Source organism: Mya arenaria, chromosome 3, assembly GCF_026914265.1.
Source record: "Mya arenaria isolate MELC-2E11 chromosome 3, ASM2691426v1".
Classification (NCBI taxonomy): domain Eukaryota; kingdom Metazoa; phylum Mollusca; class Bivalvia; order Myida; family Myidae; genus Mya; species Mya arenaria.
This window is the reverse complement of record NC_069124.1, coordinates 60103003-60122582: the sequence shown is the minus strand read 5'-3', so window position 1 is coordinate 60122582 and position 19580 is coordinate 60103003. Positions and strand designations below refer to the sequence as shown.

General features: G+C 37.1%; 1 protein-coding gene across 1 annotated transcript; it reads right to left on the bottom strand.

The window, feature by feature from the left end:
- Positions 1 to 1321: 1321 nt before the first annotated feature.
- LOC128225641 (organic cation transporter protein-like) lies at positions 1322 to 8939 on the bottom strand. Its single transcript, XM_052935544.1, has 11 exons — positions 8804 to 8939; positions 8329 to 8546; positions 5877 to 6107; positions 5410 to 5612; positions 4923 to 5095; positions 4011 to 4161; positions 3234 to 3368; positions 2932 to 3017; positions 2479 to 2599; positions 2214 to 2286; positions 1322 to 1998 (listed from the first exon to the last, which is right to left on the bottom strand). Exons 1-11 carry the CDS (start codon positions 8937 to 8939, stop codon positions 1795 to 1797), a joined length of 1731 nt encoding a protein of 576 aa, XP_052791504.1. The 3' UTR covers positions 1322 to 1794.
- Positions 8940 to 19580: the final 10641 nt, after the last annotated feature.

The following is a 19580-nucleotide window of genomic DNA, read 5'->3' as shown; positions in this document are numbered from 1 at the left end:
AAGAACAAGAAGAAGAAAGAAGAAGAAAAAGAAGAAGAAGAAGAAGAAGAAGAAGAAGAAGAAGAAGAAGAAGAAGAAGAAGAAGAAGAAGAAGAAGAACAACAACAACAAGAACAACAAGAAGAACAAGAAGAAGAACAAGAAAAAGAACAAGAAAAAATAACAAATAATAATAATAATAATAATAATAATAATAATAATAATAATAATAATAATAATAATAACACCAAAAGCATCATCATCATGATAGTTGTGTTGTACATATTCTATAAAATGTACTGACAGCAGCAATTGGTCAGCACTGGGCCGATGCAGTGTTATTCAATAATCGGCTGTTTTAAACCTTGATTAATGAAGGCGTTGGGCCGGTAATGGGCCGGCGACGGAAACCCAACGCCGCTTATACACATGCCAGTACCGGACCATTTCCCTTTGTGCTGACTGGGCATCGATTCGGTCTTGAAATTTCATTGCGCTCGCCTTATGCGTATACACCTTAAAGTTAAATTATGGTGAACTATAATTTAGGTTATAAACAAGAACAAAGCGGTTCAGATATCCTGTTTGTTTTATTCAAAAGTATTTTGGAGTGTCATTACAAATTCAGAATGCGCAAAGATATTCGTGCTTATGTTTAATTCAAATTTAAATTGTCATGACCGCCCTTATATCAGATAGGCCGCTCTATTTATGATAGTTCAAGTTTCTAGGTTAATTCGTCGTACACTCATGTCCTATCATCATGACACAATGAGGCAATGAGGAGAAATTAGCAAGTCTGATGCATAATTCATACTTAACTATGATTCAATATCATATTATTTAACTGAGCTTAAACATTGTCCCGATGTCTAGTTTCAATGTTGATTTTACGCTCAGTGTGTCGATAAGATAGGAAACATCCTTGTGATCTGGTAAATTATGGTACTTTTAAAATTGTTTAATGATACATTTTGGAAACACGAACGCATTCATATATGATCTTACAAGGAGATCACCATCAGTATCAGTCTGTATAGCATCTCTGATTAAAAGGCACATTCTCTTTCGTGAACAGCAATTGAATGCAATTCATGACGTGTTTACACAAATAAATAGTAATCAGTTATAACTGAATATAGCATAGGTTTTACAAAACATAAACGTTTGGAACCCTAACGACGACGAAACAAACTTTGGAATCAATAAAACATATACCCATTTCTTCAATATTGACTTCGGCCTCATCGACATTTATCGAGAGGTAAACCATCACAAGACAACTGGCTACACTTTTTTGTCCCCCACCCACTCCCACCCGACACAAACACACATACACGCTTATATATATGTAAAGTCCAACTGCTAATACTAGACACAATAGAAAAATACGTTTATAGAGTTATTATATCGATATAATCTATAGTTAGATTTCAGATCAGTACACAGAGGACAAATGCACATCAGGCACGGACAAAAGGTTGGAATGACCGCCATGGAACGGTCAGTGAAATGTAAGTTCACTGTTAGCATAAGTTAGATTTGGGTTTGTACACACGTGGCGTATTTATTATTTTATTATTGTCTTCGGTTAGCATGTGATATAGAGCATCGGGCCTAATGCGGGAGTCAAGGCTACGACACTAAGATGTCTAAACACTGTTAAAGTCTGATGCTCTACATTTTCTATGTTTGTGAATGATGCTAGGTTTGTATACATAGTAACAAAATCGAATAATTTATCTTCAACAGTGGAAATGATTAAAATGTATATGAACCTTTTGATATCCTTTCAAAAGACTTTCCTCATATCGTTTAATATTCTATTGTTTGTTCGGTGCGTCGTCTGCTTCGTCCACAAGGAAGTTGTAGTCTATTCTCCTTATACCATGTTTCACATTCTTCCAGCGTTTGCGGCAACTCGTATTGGTTGGTTTCTGGTATCCACAGCATGCTCACGGACACAATCGCGCACATCACCCCGAAAACCAGGCCCGGGCCCCAGACTAATGACTCAGCCTGTAATGGAGGGAAATATACAAATTAACGTAAATTTGCATACATATTGAATCGGGTGACAATGTAGTTTATAGTTAAAGCGACCTTACAAACATACGAGCTATGAGTTATACAGGTTATTTGATAATTATGGAAATGTTACATCGTCTAAAGGTCTAGAATTACTTAAAAAATAGGCATTTTTAATAAATTAATCTACTCAAGTGTTCACTTACAAGGTTTCGGGAAAAGGGTGCCAGCATTCCCCCTATTCTCGCCGCTGCTGACGACATTCCAATACCCGTGTTTCTGAAATGTGGAACCTCAAATACAGTGGTACGGATGTTTATGATAAGCGTTGCAATACCCATGTACGATGGATATTTATGTGTGATAAATCCATAAATTTACTATTCCACGTCTTATCAATCTCTTGACTTTAAAATACATCAATCATAATCGACCATTTAAAATCTGATATTTTTACTGAATAGAACCTACCTCATATTTGTTGGATATAGCTCAGGTGTGTACAGGAATATGGTGCTAAATGATCCTGTTATAGCGAACTTGCCTATCAATGTGAAGACTGTCGCCGTCAGAACCATGGAAGAATTGCCGTCTACAATAAAGAACATTACTCAGAAACGACAACATTTGATATGGGATTAGCAGCCCTTTGTATCAGAAGCACATTTTCATTAGGGCGACCTTTTAGTGGGATTGGTTTTGTTATGAATAGGATTTCTAGCTGTTACAAATTGTGCCAATATCATATTAAGAGAGTCCTAAAAATCGACAACATATGGCATCTCCGTTTGGTAACCCATAGAAACCGTATGAATCAGATTTAACCGTGAATAGCTTTGAATAAATTTACATTGTGTAACGAGTTATACGTTGACATTGTACATACAGTGATTTGGTTTGAAATTCATTAAACAGAATACGTACCAGCACAAGTGTTTATTATTGTGGCTGTTATCAGAGCTACTCCACAAATAACATGGAAAATAATCACTGTAGGTTTCCGACCATACCTGCAGAAGTAATGTATATAACATTGTTTATTCTTAATATATTGCGACATTGTTCTAAGTTCAAAAACTAGATACTTATCATTATTGACATTTATTAAAAAATAAATGTTCGGATTCATAAGTTACAGTCAATAATGTAATGACAAAGTATCTTAATACATTCGGCCACCACGTTTGAAAGGAGATACATGGTATATATTTTGCCGTTTGTTTCACCTATTAATCATAACGTATTCCATGAAAGCAGCCGGATACTCCACCACGGAACCAAGAAAGAAGTTCAAAAACCGGTTTCCCGCCAAACTTGATGATATCAGCATTATCCCATAGTATGTAAGGCTGTTCGTCATCCTAAATGCAGAAAAAAGCTAACTTTAAATACATGTAAACACTGAATGTAATAAGGAGTGGTACGTTACAATTTGCCTTTGACTAAGTATCTATTGAACTCATTTGAAGCATAGTTTAATTCTATAGTAGTAATTTAAGAGTTTAATCTATAGTTTATGTTACAGTAGGATAAAGATGTTCCTACAATATCCAACCGAGTATCCCTAACCGCACAATGAAGTTTTGTTGATGCTAGTGATTCTTAAAGTGACACTCGTATTCAAAATCAATACAGACAAATTTATAACAAACATAAATTTTGACTGATAAACCTTAATCTACTAACGAAATAATGCATTTATGGAAAATATGAATTGCTGATAACAAGATTGTAACTGTGAATTTAATAGCAGGAAGCGCAATAATATCAAATGGTTGGTGAATGCTTAAATATTAACTGTGGTCTACTATCATCTCATAAGGTAGAAATACTGTGTTTATGCTCATTTCTTTCAAGTTAAACTCGATGTCCTTCATCAGAACCGTTGTTTTTAACATTAAAAATTCTTTTTGGAACATAAAAAAACAACATTAATTAAGGTAAATCGTATTTGGGAGTAAGTGTGCATCTTTAAATACAATTGAAGCACGTCAAGTTCCTACCATGCAAACCAAAGTATCATAGATGATATAAACAGCCTCTTCGACTTCACCAGGTCAATTACTGTGTAGGCCTTTATTGAAGATTTAGCATCCTCCTGTGGCATTCCATTAGGAGACAAACCATTGCTTAGAAGTTTCTTATTCATTCCACCTGGAATAAAAACATATATTACTGCATATGCATGAGAAGATACAGTTGAAAGGGAAAAGAAAATATACAAGAGAACAAGTTGAAAAGAAATAAAAACAATCCTCTCTGATTGCTTTTGTTCGTGTTGTTCAGATTAATTTTAGTCTTAATGTATTTTCTGACATTTTATAAAGTGATTTTTATATACACTATGAAACCGCAAAACTATATGCATTGAAATGGCGGATATTTTTAGCTGTTGCTTTTGAAATTAATTTGATACTTAAGATGTCTCTTTTATGAGAATTAACCGCCGAGTAATTTTATGTTGGCAAAATAAAATGTCTTGGTTATAACATTTCGATTTAATGATCTAATCAGCGTTTGACTTTTCTAAGACGCGACCGGCTGAGCTTCTGGAAATATTAAACAGCAGGAAACTGAACATATTATTAGCAACAAGATTATACGTGCCATATGGACCTAGGGAAAACAGGAAGCCGAAATTGTAATGAATAGCATTAGTTATTTTTATTTTCGAATGTGTTAGCATAAGCGAGATTCACATATCACACTTGTTATTTCCGTGTAGTTAACACAGTATTATAATAATTAGTAGTTTATGCCATAACATTAATATATATGGAATGCTAGCGTCAATGTCCATGCAACGTTGTCATACCAAATGGTAAGCTATAAACTTAATATAATAAGCGTCTTAACAGAAAGAACAGTATTTCTGTTTACTTAGAATTCAAATAAATAAGTAAAAGCAACCTTACCATGTTCTTTATTGTGCTGTTTGACTGATTTCATTTCATGTTCCAGAAAGCCAGATCCAGCCACGACGTCTTTGAAATCTTTTTTGTTCATCTTGCACGCTTTAAGCAATATACGTTTAGCTTCTTCATACTTTCCGTTTGCAATCAACCAGCGTAATGATTCGTCTATCAACCTGAGACATAATGAAAATAATAAGGGAATATTTTTTTTCATGTTTTCACTCAGTAAAAGCATAAATTTTGATTCTTTATTTTTTGTAAAATAGCCCCGTGTTTTGGCTCCAAAGCCTTAAAATACCATACAAAAGATTGATTGATTGCCATTTGATGATATGATCTTTATTCAATTAAAAGAAATTATAAGAAGATGGCCTTTTCAGTTAATACAAAATTGTTTTCTTTCAGCGCGTGCGAGTATGCTAACATTGGATGGCTAAAAAATTTTATTGCGTGTGTTCTATCTGGATAAAGGTACAAGCCTACATACCACCATTCGATCAAAGACCACGAGGATAAGCAGGCAAGGCATATCTGGAAATATCTCCAAGAAATGTTCCGAAAAATGTAAGCGATCGGGGTGACTATTGCTATCCCTGTTGTCCAAAAGAGCAAGCCTAAAACTTCAACATAACCACGGATTTCTTTTGGAAACATCTCTAGGCTCAATATGGCTTGAGCTAGACCAGTACCCTGATATGAATGACAACATTGTTACAGGTTAAGCATATTAAAAAAAGACATAGCGAAAATCGTGTCAGATGTTGACATGTCGGGGACATGCAGATATGTCATTCTTAAGCTTAATATATTTCATTTTTTAGGAACTTAACGAAATCTTTTACAAAATCTTATTAAGCTTTGAGATGTTATATGAACGACGAAACACTTTATTTTTTATGACGTTATTCGATGTTTGATAAATGGTGTTTTCATGCCTAATATGTATGTAGATACCTGCTGAACGGCTCCAAGTAATGTCCTCATTGCTGCAAAAGATGGGTAATTCGGGACAAAGGCCGTACAAAGGGCAAAGATAAACAGAGCTGCATGACATAAAATATGAACAGGTTTTCGTCCATATTTGTCTGCTAAGCTTGTGAACACAAATGCTCCAATTCCTTGGCCTATCATTACAAGTGTTTGGGACAGCTCAGCTAGCTCTTTCCGAGAACAAACGAGGTCCCACTGCAATAAGCAATATTGAGTAATTTTCATCATTTCAATTTTATATTTTATCCACTGAGTACCCAGAAAGAATCGCAAATTGCTTCGTTAATGTTATTTATAAGAAAGGCAACATTAGATAAAAATATATTTTGAAATAACATTCTCAAATGATCAACTTTATAAAATAAAATGCTTGTATTTTTTTAGAAGGCGTACACAAATAAATAGTTATTTTAGGTTTCCCGATTTACCCTAAACGTTAGCCTCGACCCTAGACTAAAATTTCTATATTGTAAAATTTCTAATTTTGCCTATTTTCCATTATACCATACCCACTGAATGTAAAGTGGTCAAGTGCAATCAACATCATTCAAGGTCGGCCTATTTTGTAAATAAGTGGTGAGCGCGTACGGTGTAAAAATATCGTCGACAGTGGGATGGGTCGTTTTCGTAGACTGGCTATCTATTTCAGAACATTATTCAGTCGCATCCCATCAGGGCTCCTTGCAAATGTCAAACGATAATGATTTCATATCATTGCGCTCATTATAAACAGTCCGGTTTTAGATCTACGGATTACTGCGTCATCATCGCGTCCATCTGCTTCTATCGCCTACAACCTCCAAAAACATGCACGTGGTGTATCGCAGCTATGCGGCTTACCGCGATATGCAGGTATCATACAGGTAAAGGTGACACAAATAGAAAAAAAACATGTAAAATGAACAGTGCTCGCAGAATTGATTTCACTCGATTGCAAGGGTACACAATCTCTTCCCCCCCAACTTATGTCGCTGATATATTGAGTGTATGTTAATTTATTTTTAATAGGTAAATTGACTCAATATAGTATTTATACACAATCACACAAGTTAAACGAGGGCATTCGAAATGTTTATTTTTGGGGACAAGGTGACAAAAGCGTCTGAATATTTTCACAGTTGCAAAGCATTACTTTCAGGGATCAAACTAGGTACGAGTACGAATCAAGATTTGTAGATTACGGGTCGAGTTTGTATGAGTTAAATGAAAAGGAGTCGAACTATATGTATAGGACGGGTACAAAAAAAAAGCCTTCGGAGAATTGACAGCTACTTCAATGACCGCTAATTAACACTTCGCAACGCCGCGTATCGCGGTGCCTCTACGCGATGTAACGCGGGAGAAATTATAGGTATGAACGCGGTAGGAATTATGCTTCAATCGCGGAGTGAAGTGAAAAATAGATAAAAAAGATAACGTCTGCGGTAAGAAAAAATCGAGGCGATGTGCGAAATGTGCAAAAAAACGCTTGGTTGGTAGTGTATCTACCCTATTTGTTTTCAGCATGTTACCTTTGTTAAATCCTTGATGCACTATTATACAACCAAAAGAGAATTTATGATAACACTAGTGTACTCGAAATAAAAAGTACGAATATGATACACCATTAAATACGACGATTAACTTGCGTTTAAGCGATACTGTGGTTTTTATAACTTTTAGCAATTGTTTAAAGTGGCACTCTTCAAAATCAATACATACGCGTGTAAAACAAACATACATTTTGAATGATGAACCTGTAACTACTTACTAAATAATGAATGTATGGAAAATATTTAATACTGATAGAAATATTGTTATCGTGTATTTAATAACTGAAAACGCAAATGTTTTAAAACATTGGTGAATGCTGAAAGATTTACTGTGATCTACTATAGTCTCATAAGGTAGATATACCATGATTTCTGCACCTTTTTTAAATTAAACTCGGTATCTTTCATAAGAACCATTCTTTTCAACATTTATTCATCCTTTTTGGTTTATCAAACCATTTGAATTATTTGTGGTAAAATGTATTTTGGAGTAAGAATTCATCTTCGAGTCGCCTTCAGATACGTGTTAAGTTCTTACTTTGTTATAACTGAATACGATTGGATTTCGACAATACGACACAAGATAAATAAAACATTACAACGAAAAAATATTATTTTAAACAGGTTTGATATAAAAGATGTCAACCGTCGAACAGGCATTATCGAAAAACACTGTACGAGGATAGCTGATTTTATTGACGAATCAGTGTAAAAGTAAAACTGAAAGAGCAAAGTTCTAAATAAGTGTTGCATGTATGCATGCGCGTTCGTAAGGCCAACATCTGCTTGAATAAACAGGATAGTGTGAAACAAAATTGTTCGAATGTATTTATAGTACACCTTAGTATGCATTGATAGCTGCACTTTAATCTGATTAAACTTGCCTCTGAAATGATGGATCTATCCTCATCAAATGCCTCATCTTCGTAGTAATACCATCCGTCGGCACAGTCCGTGTTTTTTACAGAGACATCCCCCGAGATGTTGGACATGTGAGTCACAGAGCACTTGCCATAAGATCGACTGTAATATGTTTCTTCCGTGCCATTGATTGCACTTACGTTCAATTTGACTGCTTTGCACTCGAAAGACGGCCGATACGCTGTAAAAATAGACACATATGCGTAAATCCACTTTTATTCAATTTGTTATTGGTTTCTTTTTCTCAATAACATAAGGTATTTTAGGTGCATATGCGAAAAGGACAGCCACATTATCGTTAAACATGGCATCCTTATTAAATTACTTGAAACACACCAATTGATTAAAAAGAAACGTAGTAAACAAAACGTAGCAAGAATGAAATTATCATTTGTTTTTATATTCTAATATTGAATAAATCTAGCATTAAAAAAATACCTATGAAGACAATGGAGAGCATATGAAAGCCACATGACCAAATTGCGACCAGTAAAACAATAAGCTGGCGTTTCTGGTAATAACCCCATTTCCCAAGAGAAATCCAAATCTTATCAACGTCTACATGTTCCGACATTGTATTCATTCACATTTATCAGAGCTATCTAAGCTGACAAGACATATCGCTCTAAGTGCGTATATAAATATTGTTGATAGCTGATTATTTATTGTAATTAACCTGACCATATGCAGACTAATGTTTGGGACATATACATAGTCAGGCTCATGTATTAGGTAAGAAGGTAACTTTCCCCTTCTAGGCCACTATTATCGAAATAAAATGTTTTCCTTCTATATATTATGTCAGTTGACTCAGACTGTTTGTTTCATTCATTTGTGTTCATTTGTTTTTCAATCTTGATGCCACTTTGTGTTTTACTAGTTTAAATGCGGTCTTTCTGCATTTAAGTTAGAACTAAACATAACAAGTGAGCCTGAGCCGGTAGTTTCGATTGACATTTGATCTGTCTTTTACATACATGAACATTAACATGAAGCGAAATCTGTTTATTGGCGACGAATAGTCTTTCATGCTATATCATCAAGTATCATCTTGCTCGGTTACATGGTGAAGTATCCGTTTGCTTTCACGGAGTATGTGTTCATATCTCTTTGTAAATAATTTTGCTGAGTTTTAAAACTAATTTAATACGAAATATACGTGTATTTTTGTGTGCATGTTAATTTTCTGGGTCTGTGAGTGATACCATGCAATATCAATGTAATATGATAAGCACTGAGCATGTGTATTCGTATAATATATAGTGTAACATGTAAATAGGGTGAAAGCCAACAGCGATTGTTTATCATGTTTTTTTTCGAGACAGCTTTGATAATATCAACAATCATAAACACATGTGCTCCTGTGTATTTTATCCTTCTTTATTTCAAATTCCGCTCCTGTAGATCAAGTATTATTTATACATCTCAGCTCAGAAATTCATTAACAGATACGCGTTGGAAGATAAATTTAAGCTTTACATTAAATATTAAAGCTTTGGAACACACTTGTGCAGCACATGCTCGAGCTATTGTTATTACTCTTTGTTCGTCATTCGGATGTAGGAAGTTCGTTTAACGACATATCCGATAACTCCGACCGCAAATGCTCAAATTTGTATTTCCCTTGGCTGTGGAAAAGAAATATATTTGAAGTTGATTTTTTTAAATTTATTTCCTCCTGAATCGAAAGTCAGAATGCAAAATGACTTTGATAGTTAGCTGACCACTTATCAATTAGTTTTTACTTATCCTTGAAAACATGGCCGTCAGAAGTTGGGCAGTTTACAGCCGTTAATAAAAAAGGACATGATATGTGCAACTTGGTTACTTAATATAAACGACAAACAGTGGGAGATCTGTTATTGCATGTGCCATTACATCGGCGGCATTGTATTCTGTTTAAAAAACGGTCTAAAGCTGAGTTAAGTGTGTGAATACTTCTTTATTTTATAGAGAAGGGAAATTTAATGGTCATAGTCTCACAGCCGTTGGTAATACACGTTTGCTTTATAACCGATGACGTTTAACTGAACCAGTCACACGAATATGTGATCGATTTGTTCTCTCAGGATTAAAGTAACGAAGGCATACAATACCCGGAATATGACCCAGAAAATGACGCAAACATACGTGTGTGTGTGTATGTGTGCGTGCGTGTGCGTGTGTGTGTGTGCGTTTTCGTGCGTGTGTGTGTGCGTGTGCGGTCATGTGTATAAATAACATTTATGGTACATAAAAGTATTTATGTAGCTTGCTAAGCGTTTTTGTGCGTCGAGGGCTCACTGCCAGACTTCGCCTGGCTTGATGGATACCACGTGACGTTAACGAATCAATGAAATCTCTATCGCCATTATCCTTTGTCTTCAGCGAACAAGCTTTGTGTGAAATGCTAAAAAATCAATAATCGTATATACGTGCTTAATTCTTTGTATATCGTGTTAATTTTTATACGAAAGAAGGACTTATTAATTTCTTTCATTGTTGCTATTAAATTTGTGTGTGAGTACGTACATCTTTATTGTTAAAATTGATGTAAAAGTGCAAAATCCTCGGAGATCGTCGTGTATTGATCACGCACTCATCTTTCGGCCGGGAAATAAAGATAGCGGACAGGAAGATACAAATTTTTGGACATTCGTATGTTTATCGCCTAAAACGATTTATACATAGACATCAAGGGTACAGTTTGAATTTCAATCTGCAAGAGTCGTCGCATATCCGTTACACGGGATACCCAGGAGCTACAATATCGGATTTGTTTAGCAGACTGCAGGATATTCGTGATTTTAAACCAGACATTGTCGTTTTATTGGTAGGAACGAACGATCTCTATCACCCTTCGATCACTCCTGACGCCGTCGCCACTAACATTATTGCTCTTATGCAGGCTCTGCATTTTGAGTGTCAAGTGAACAACATAATCTATTGTGCGACCCTCCACAGAACTGACCCATTGATTCCAACTCGTTATCCTGTGGATTTAGAGTGGTTCAACCACCGTGTAGACAAGTCCAACATCATCGTTTCCCGGCACTGTTCTAAAGCCAGCCACCTCCGGTTTTGGCGGCCAAAAGGTTTTTGGAGTGACGTGGCCAAGGGGAGCGCTTTCTCCGAGGATGGTGTTCATCTCGCTAATGACGGGCACAGAAAATTATACAACAATATTCGTGCTGCTATTGTGGCTGAAAAGGATGCACGGTGATGCAACACAATTCAGTTAAGTTGCTCATGTAGGGGGAACCCCCCGCAATCTGCCCATATTGTTGTTTGTTTGATCATACCTTGCCCATTATGGATACCAGTAAAGGTACATTGTAAGATTACAGTTATAAGCTGGTTATCTGTGATTACACAATCCGGCGGTATCTTTGTGACTTAACTGGTTTTCCGATTCTTAAGTGGAAATATTAATGGCCAGATATACAGTTAACATTTTACCTGATATCTTGTTTATTTCCGTGTTCGTGTGGAATACAATATATAGTACATATTGAGACTTAAACATCCTCTGCGTATTCGCAGATATTTATTGTTCCCCTGTCTTAGGGTGATATGAATATTCGCAATGTCACTGCAAGTTACTTTCCCACGTGATAGTGGTGATATCAGTTCCCGTGTGTCACGGTGATTAAATGTCCACGATAATGGTGGCTATGTATTTCATTACCAAAATTTCCCGTGTTTCACGGAGTTTCCCTCCCTATGTTTTTGGGGCATTATGCCCTTTTTCCCGTCTTGTCACGTTGATATTCCACGTTTACGTGGCTATCTTTTCCTGTGGTTTCACAGTAATGTTTTTGTCCCACATTTGTGGTGATGTCAGCCTGTGTTCTCACATAGCCTTTATTTGCCCTGATTGTATGGGCATTCCATGTATCCGGGGTGTTATACATTTCCCGGTATTCAGTGTGAATAGCTTCCACTGATTTTATGTTATACCAAATTTCTTCATTATGATCATATTCGTTTAATTATTGTCATTTTCACTTCAGGAGATGAAGCGGTAATCAAGGACCCGGCCTCCCGCCAAGAAGAAGGCCCGGTCAGGCCAGCCTTGGACGTTGGCAACCCCAACACTCTGCCCAACCCGGAAACAGCGGCCGTATCTTTTCCGGAAGATCATGAGCATCCCACTCCTCTGACAACGGGATCACGGGCCCCTCTAAACCAGTCTCCGGCACCGGTCACCCGGACAACACCCGCAATCCCCGAATTGGTGCAGATGCCACCCAATGGTGTTCAACCACAGTCCTCCGCATCTAACGTCATCTCCAGCGATGACGATTCTGACGAGGATCCAATGGATGGAGCAGTGGCAGCCCACCTTAACAGCCTTCTGCCCCAGGGTAACTTGCAACCCACCAGCACTCCGATCATTTCCCAAATTAAAACATCTATCGTCAACAAAATCTGGCGAAATAAATATATTGACTTCGCCCTCTTACTCCCATCTGCGCAACATTCTAACAAATTTGCAATACAGATGGACAAGAACGCCCAGCTATGCATAATTCCCACGAACCAGGCCAAATTCTGGTTGATGGCATCCACCCTGCCCCATCCCACCCCTCAGCCCTTTCGTGCAACCCAGGCCTACCATCAATCAAGGCCTAAACTCAACGGCCAATCCCCAAAGTTCCTCCCAAATACATGCTGGACTTATAATCGACGGTCAACCTGCAACAACGGGCAGTGCTCGCGTCCACACATCTGTGGCTACTGCCGAGGTCCTCATCCCGCACCCCATTGCACCTTCATCAGCAAGGATCAAGCAGGGCTTTCCACCCCTAAACCAGGTACAACAAAACACATCCAAAAGTAATGGTCCAGGGGTCACTACTCCGATTCGGGTCTACATTTTAGGTCAATTTCTAGAAGGTTACCAATTGAAAGATTACCTGACTCAGGGTTTTGCACATGGTGTTAAATTAGGTTACATAGGTCCTCATGCTGCATCGTCCAGCCAAAACCTAAAGTCCTGTCACGACCTACTTGGCATAGTTGCATCCAAAACTCCACAAAGAAGTCCGTGAGAACCGCATTCAGGGCCCATTTGATACACCACCCTTTCCCAATTTACATATCAGTCCCATAGGTGTTATCCCGAAAAAGGCACCAGGCGAATACAGATTCATACAACACCTCAGCTACCCACGCGGGGCATTCATCAACAATGGTATAGATAAAAACTTTTCTAACGTATCTTATGCTAAATTCGACGATGCTGTTTATCAGCTTCATGCCTTAGGTAGGGGTGCCCTTCTTGCCAACACTGACATTGCTAATGCTTATCGTATAGTCCCAATTCATCCTGATGATCACGATCTTCTTGGGTTCACTTTTGATAATCAATATTACTACGACACCTGTTTGGCCATGGGTGTTTCATCAGCTTGTGCAATATTTGAGCGTTTCAGTACCGCCCTCCAGTGGATTTCTAAGCGCCATCTCAAGATCGACCACATGGTCCATATCTTAGACGATTTCCTGTTTCTGGGTCCTCCCAATTCACCCCTTTGCCAAAGCTACCTCGAACGCTTTAAAGTCATGTGCTCGTCGATTGGGGTACCAATCAAAGTTGAGAAAACTGAATCAGCTCGCACAGTCATTACTTTTATGGGGTTAGAACTCGACTCCCTTTCGATGGAAGCCCGTCTTCCACAGGAAAAACTCCACAAATTAAGGTCTCTACTGTCTAATGTGGTTAAAAAACGTAAAATAACACTGAAAGACCTCCAGTCCATCATAGGGTTGTTAAATTTTTGTTGCCAAGTAGTCAGGCCGGGAAGAAGTTTCCTCCGGCGCTTGATAGATTTGACCGTGAAGGTTACCAAGGCATCCCACTATATCACCTTGAACAAACAAAGTCGGAAAGACCTGTCTGCTTGGCTTCCATTCATAGAACATTTCAATGGGAAAAATATTATGCTTGAAGACCGTTGGATTACAGACACCTCTTTGCACTTCCATACTGACGCAGCAGGGTCTATTGGTTATGGAGCTATTTTCAAAACACATTGGCTCCATGGCTTATGGCCTCCACATTTGTCCCATCATACAATCACCTTCAAAGAGTTGTTTCCCATCGTCATGGCACTCTCTACTTGGGGGCCACTCATTAAAAACTCCTGTGTTGTGCTCCACACAGACAACCATGCAGTTGTCCACATTATTAATACACGAACCTGCAAGGACCCCTCCGTTATGTCATTGGTTATGCGTTTAGTTCTGTCATGCATGAACAATAACGTGCTTGTGAAAGCAGTGCATATACAGGGCTCAAAAACATCTTACCAGATCTTCTGTCTCGTTCACAGATCGTGAAGTTCAAAAGATTAGCGCCACACATGGACACAGAGGCAACTCTGCATCAGGTGGATTCCCTCCTTCCACCTTGAATGCGGCCATTTTCTCCCTTTTGGAAAAGTCCACGAAACTCAGTTATCGGAATGCCATCGATAACTATTCACGCTTCCATGGCACTTACTATGCGGGCCAACCGCATGTTTCCTGCTTCTACGTCACAACTTGCGCAATTTTTGGCTGATTGTAATTACAGGGGTTTGAAGTACTCCACCGTTACCCAGTATATTTCGGCTATTATTTATGTCCATAAAATGCAAGGTTATCCAAATCCAGCAGAGCCTTTCCTTATAAAGAAAATGTTGCATGGGTTCCGTCGCACAGTCACTACAGATGCGCGCTTGCCCATCACATTACCTTTGCTTCACCAACTGGTTTCGGCGATTGCTCAAATCTCCCCCGACAGGAGCATGCATTTGCTGTTAAAGTCTATTTTTTGACAGCATTTTTTGGCCTATTTCGGTTAGGGGAAATTGCTTTGTCATAGACTGCGCCATCAAATGTCATCCAAAGGCAGCATTTAACATTTCTGCAAAACAACAGTCACAAAGTCAAAGGGATAACTATTAAACTGTTACACTACAAACACTCTCAAGGTCACTCAGCTTCGATTTCGTTAACACGCCAATCAAATCTCCAACAACTCTGTCCAGTTAAAGCGTTGCTGCGATACCTTAAAAACTCCAAACCAGGGCCTGTGTACAGATTGCCCAATGGCTCTCCGATTACCACCAGTTATTTCCGGAAATGTTTCAAATTGTGTGTTGAGCAGTGTGGCCTTGACTCCACCAGGTATACTCCACATTTATTCCGGATAGGGGGCGCAACACATGCATACTCGTTTAACACACCCTCCACTTCTATTCAGGCATTGGGACGATGGAAATCGTCTGCATATAAAAAGTACATCCGTCCCACCTCCTTATCCATTCATTGACCATACCCGGGTGTGCGTATTAGGGTGAATTCCGTACTCCCCCGTTCAGATTGGTTGAGCCAACTGAACAATTGTTAAGCCCAGGCCTGACATCTACCCCTCCCTGTGTAATGTACTGTTCTGACTGGTTGAGCCTGCAGAACTAGCTCATGTCTACCAAGAAGGTATTTCAGTGTGCTCGGGTCTGTCTGGTTGAGCCAGCAACCTAGGATCTGTGACATGTACAGTGTAACTTTTTTGATATATGTGCTGTTCTATCTGGTAGAGCCAGCAGAAATGTCATTGTAATTTTGTTTGTTTATTGCATTGTCATTATTATAATGTATTGCATGCATTGTATTCCTTGGTTGTATCTTCAAGGCTTGTCTTTCAAGTCTATAATTGCAGTATTCATGTTGTACATACATTTATTTTGTTGTTGACTTACACTTTGCTACTCTACCTGTTATATATATAATGTGACAACCTAGTCAACTGACTCTTATACTCACTTGCATAATACTTAACCTTGTATAAACACATGTTACAATCTAGTCAAATACTTCTCATATCCCTTTGTCTGGAGGCGTTTCTCTTTTGGCGGTTTTGGCCGCCAGATAAGTCATCAACATTTACCTTGTTTATACAAATGATGTATATTATTGTTACGGCATTAAATACATGCCCATATACAAACTTATTCTGGTCGTTTGTTGATTACTTACTAGCTGGGGATATGAGAGTCATAGCCAAGCCTGGTATAATACATAAATAACATTTATGGTACATCAAAGTATTTATGTAGCTTGCTAAGCGTTTTGTGCGTCGAGGTCTCACTGCCAGACTTCGCCTGGCTTGATGGATACCACGTGACGTTAACGAACCAATGAAATCTCTATCGCCATTATCCTTTGTCATCAGCGAACAAGCTTTGCGTGAAACGCTAAAAAATCAATAACCACCTCCTCCACGCCAACTATACAATGAATTATGTCTAGTCAAACTTGTATCATTATTTAAACTTTTGTATCAACCATTTGATCTCTGTATATTTTGTTTACATTTAACAAGAATTGTGTTAAAAGTCACTTTTGTATATTAAGGGTGTTATTTCAAATGTTTGTATGTTTGTATTCACTAATGTGTCATTACTGCCAATTTTGCAGATTTCTATACTATTTTTATAGTAGTGGCGGTTTTGGCCGCCAGATAAGTCATCAACATTTACCTTGTTTATACAAACTTATCCTGGTCGTTTGTTGATTACTTACTAGCTGGGGATATGAGAGTCATAGCCAAGCCTGGTATAATACATAAGTAAATATATATATAACATACATTAAATCCTCATAGGTTTTCCTTTTTGCAATACGGATGTAAGATGTGTGTTTATATACACATAAGGAATTATTATTATTGGACAATTCCGAATTCCATATATGGTGACTTTTTTTACCCCTGTTCATAGCAGAATAATTTAACACGCAGTTCACTTCACCCAAAACGTAGCAAATATGCCTTTTTACCGTAATCCATATGCATCGAACATGTTAAAAATGATTTTAAAACGATATCCAAAATGGGTATCTACGAGTAGCTTTAAGGAAAATGCCGTTTAAGTGGATTTTGTTACAGACAAAAAGGTTACTAGAAAAAATATTCCATCTGACAAACCCTATCATTTGGAGACGTAAGTGAAGACAGCAACACTTATTACGCCTAAGCATAGTAGTTATCGCGTCTAAATGGTGATTATTTTGTCGTCAGGTTGCTAGACGAATCATTACGTTGGTTAATTGCAAACGGAAAATATAAAAAGTCCAACCGTATATTGCTTAAAACATGCAAGATAAACAAACAAAGTTCAAGGATGTTGTGGTTGATTCCAGCTTTCTGAATCATGATATGAGAACAGTCAAATTGCAAAATGAATTAATGGTAAGGTTTGTCCTATTTTTATTTTAATATAAGTCACCCACTATTTTTTTCAATTCCATTTTTAAAACACTTATTATATATACAATTGAGGACCAAGGCTCCTGCCAACAAATTCGAAATTTAAAACCATTCAAACATTTGTGCTGTCCATTAAAATGTAATGTATTTCTGCAAGTAATTTATCAGCTTTCGAATTATTTATTGATAAAAAATGATCTCATCCTTATTGCACTGTTATCAATAATGTTTTCAAAGACATATATTTTGCTGACATGCAATACTTGCAATACTATGCATTTTAAATTGTTTCGATTGTGTTTTTTTCTTATTTCATATTTCTTTTCGACGTATTTTCCATTTGATAAGCATATATTTTTTTGCATTTGCTTAGTGTGCGTAGTTGTCTCATTTATAAGTAGTTTAAGAAAGATGATTGTTTTCAGGAGAAACTAATCAGGATTCTCTCAATAATGGTATGTCTAAATCTTCTAATGGAGCGACGAAGGAAGATGGTAAATCTTTAATAAAAGTCTACACAGTCATTGACCTTGTGAAGTCGATGACGCAGTTTTTATCATCTTTGATATTGTGATGTGCATGGTAAGCGTTATAAATCCGTTTTCACTCAACAGCGAGTAGCACACATGGCGTGTTTTAGGATACTTGATTGGTCATTGTATGAACTCTTTTTATTTACTGTTACCTAAAACAAAACTGGACATTTACTGGATTGACACTCAGGCAAATTGTAGCACAATTATCTTTATCACACCTAACTGTAAATTTCAAAGAAATTAATCTCCACATTTAGGGTGACGAACAGCCTAACATACTCTTGAATTTTGATGAGTTCATCAAGTTTGGCGGGAAACCGGTTTTTGAACTTCTTTTCCCGGCTCCGTGGTTGATGATTCATCTACTGTTATGGAAAATGTTATGATTAATAGGTGACTATATACCGTTATATTTCCTTTTAAACATGATGGCCAAATTTATTGATAGTTAATTTCGTTCGTGTCTAGTATATGCGTATGTGTTATAAGTGTGAAATTGTGTGTAAGTGTCAAATAAAGGTGTGGAATAGACGCAGATCCGTAAACTTCTTTCTCAGTTTAGGAAAACGGTGGCCAGTATTGTGTTTGTGTACGTATATTTTCTCGCAAAATGATACATACTAAACATATTCAATTTTATACACCTATAGAATTTATAATTATTTACTATGGTATATGTGGATAGTCTTTGTAATTAGCACAGATAATAAACACATGGTTTCGTTAATCGCTTATGATGACAACGCAGTTTCGAATTGTCTGGAATTTTAATTATATCGGGACGAATGACTCTAATCAGGTACCTCAATTACTTTCGTAAAGGTTCTGAATTCCTTAGCGAATTTTTCAAGGCCTTGTTTTCTATTATAGACGGAAATTCTACCATGGTCCTGACGGTGACCGACTTTACATTAATAGGCACGTTTACTATCACAGGATCATTTAGCAAAATATTTCTGTACACACCTTTCTATATTCTCTACCTTTTCTGATGAAAGATATGACATATCTATTACAGACAGACCTTGACCAAAGGGGCATAGTTTACAATGCCATACATAACATGTATAATATATTACCTGATGTATTATAAAGTAATTAGTTCGATTTAAGAACTTCTTGTACATTTAGTTTAATGTCACATACATAATTAATAAATATTACCCGACAGTGAGGGTCAAATGTCATTATAAGAACCGGTAAGTTAGCCCTCCGAATATATATATATATATATATATATATATAGATAGATATTCTATTTTCCTCCAATACATGCAGAACAAAGAACATCACGTTTGAAATTCAAAGTACGATACATTGATACTTATACACCCACAAATATACACACACAAGCAGTGACAAACAGAACATACATGTAGTTCAAATGCCAATTATTAGGCGTAGGCTAGACCGAAAGCGAAATTCTAGAATCCAACTTTGTATC

Coding starts and splice junctions, on each gene's coding strand:
- LOC128225641 (XM_052935544.1), bottom strand. CDS start 8,939: ATGTCGGAACATGTAGACGTTGATAAGATTTGGATTTCTCTTGGGAAA. Junction 5,613..5,876: donor TACTTGGAGCCGTTCAGCAG/GTATCTACATAC, acceptor CATTCATATCAG/GGTACTGGTCTAGCTCAAGC. Junction 4,162..4,922: donor ACAGCACAATAAAGAACATG/GTAAGGTTGCTT, acceptor TTTTTATTCCAG/GTGGAATGAATAAGAAACTT.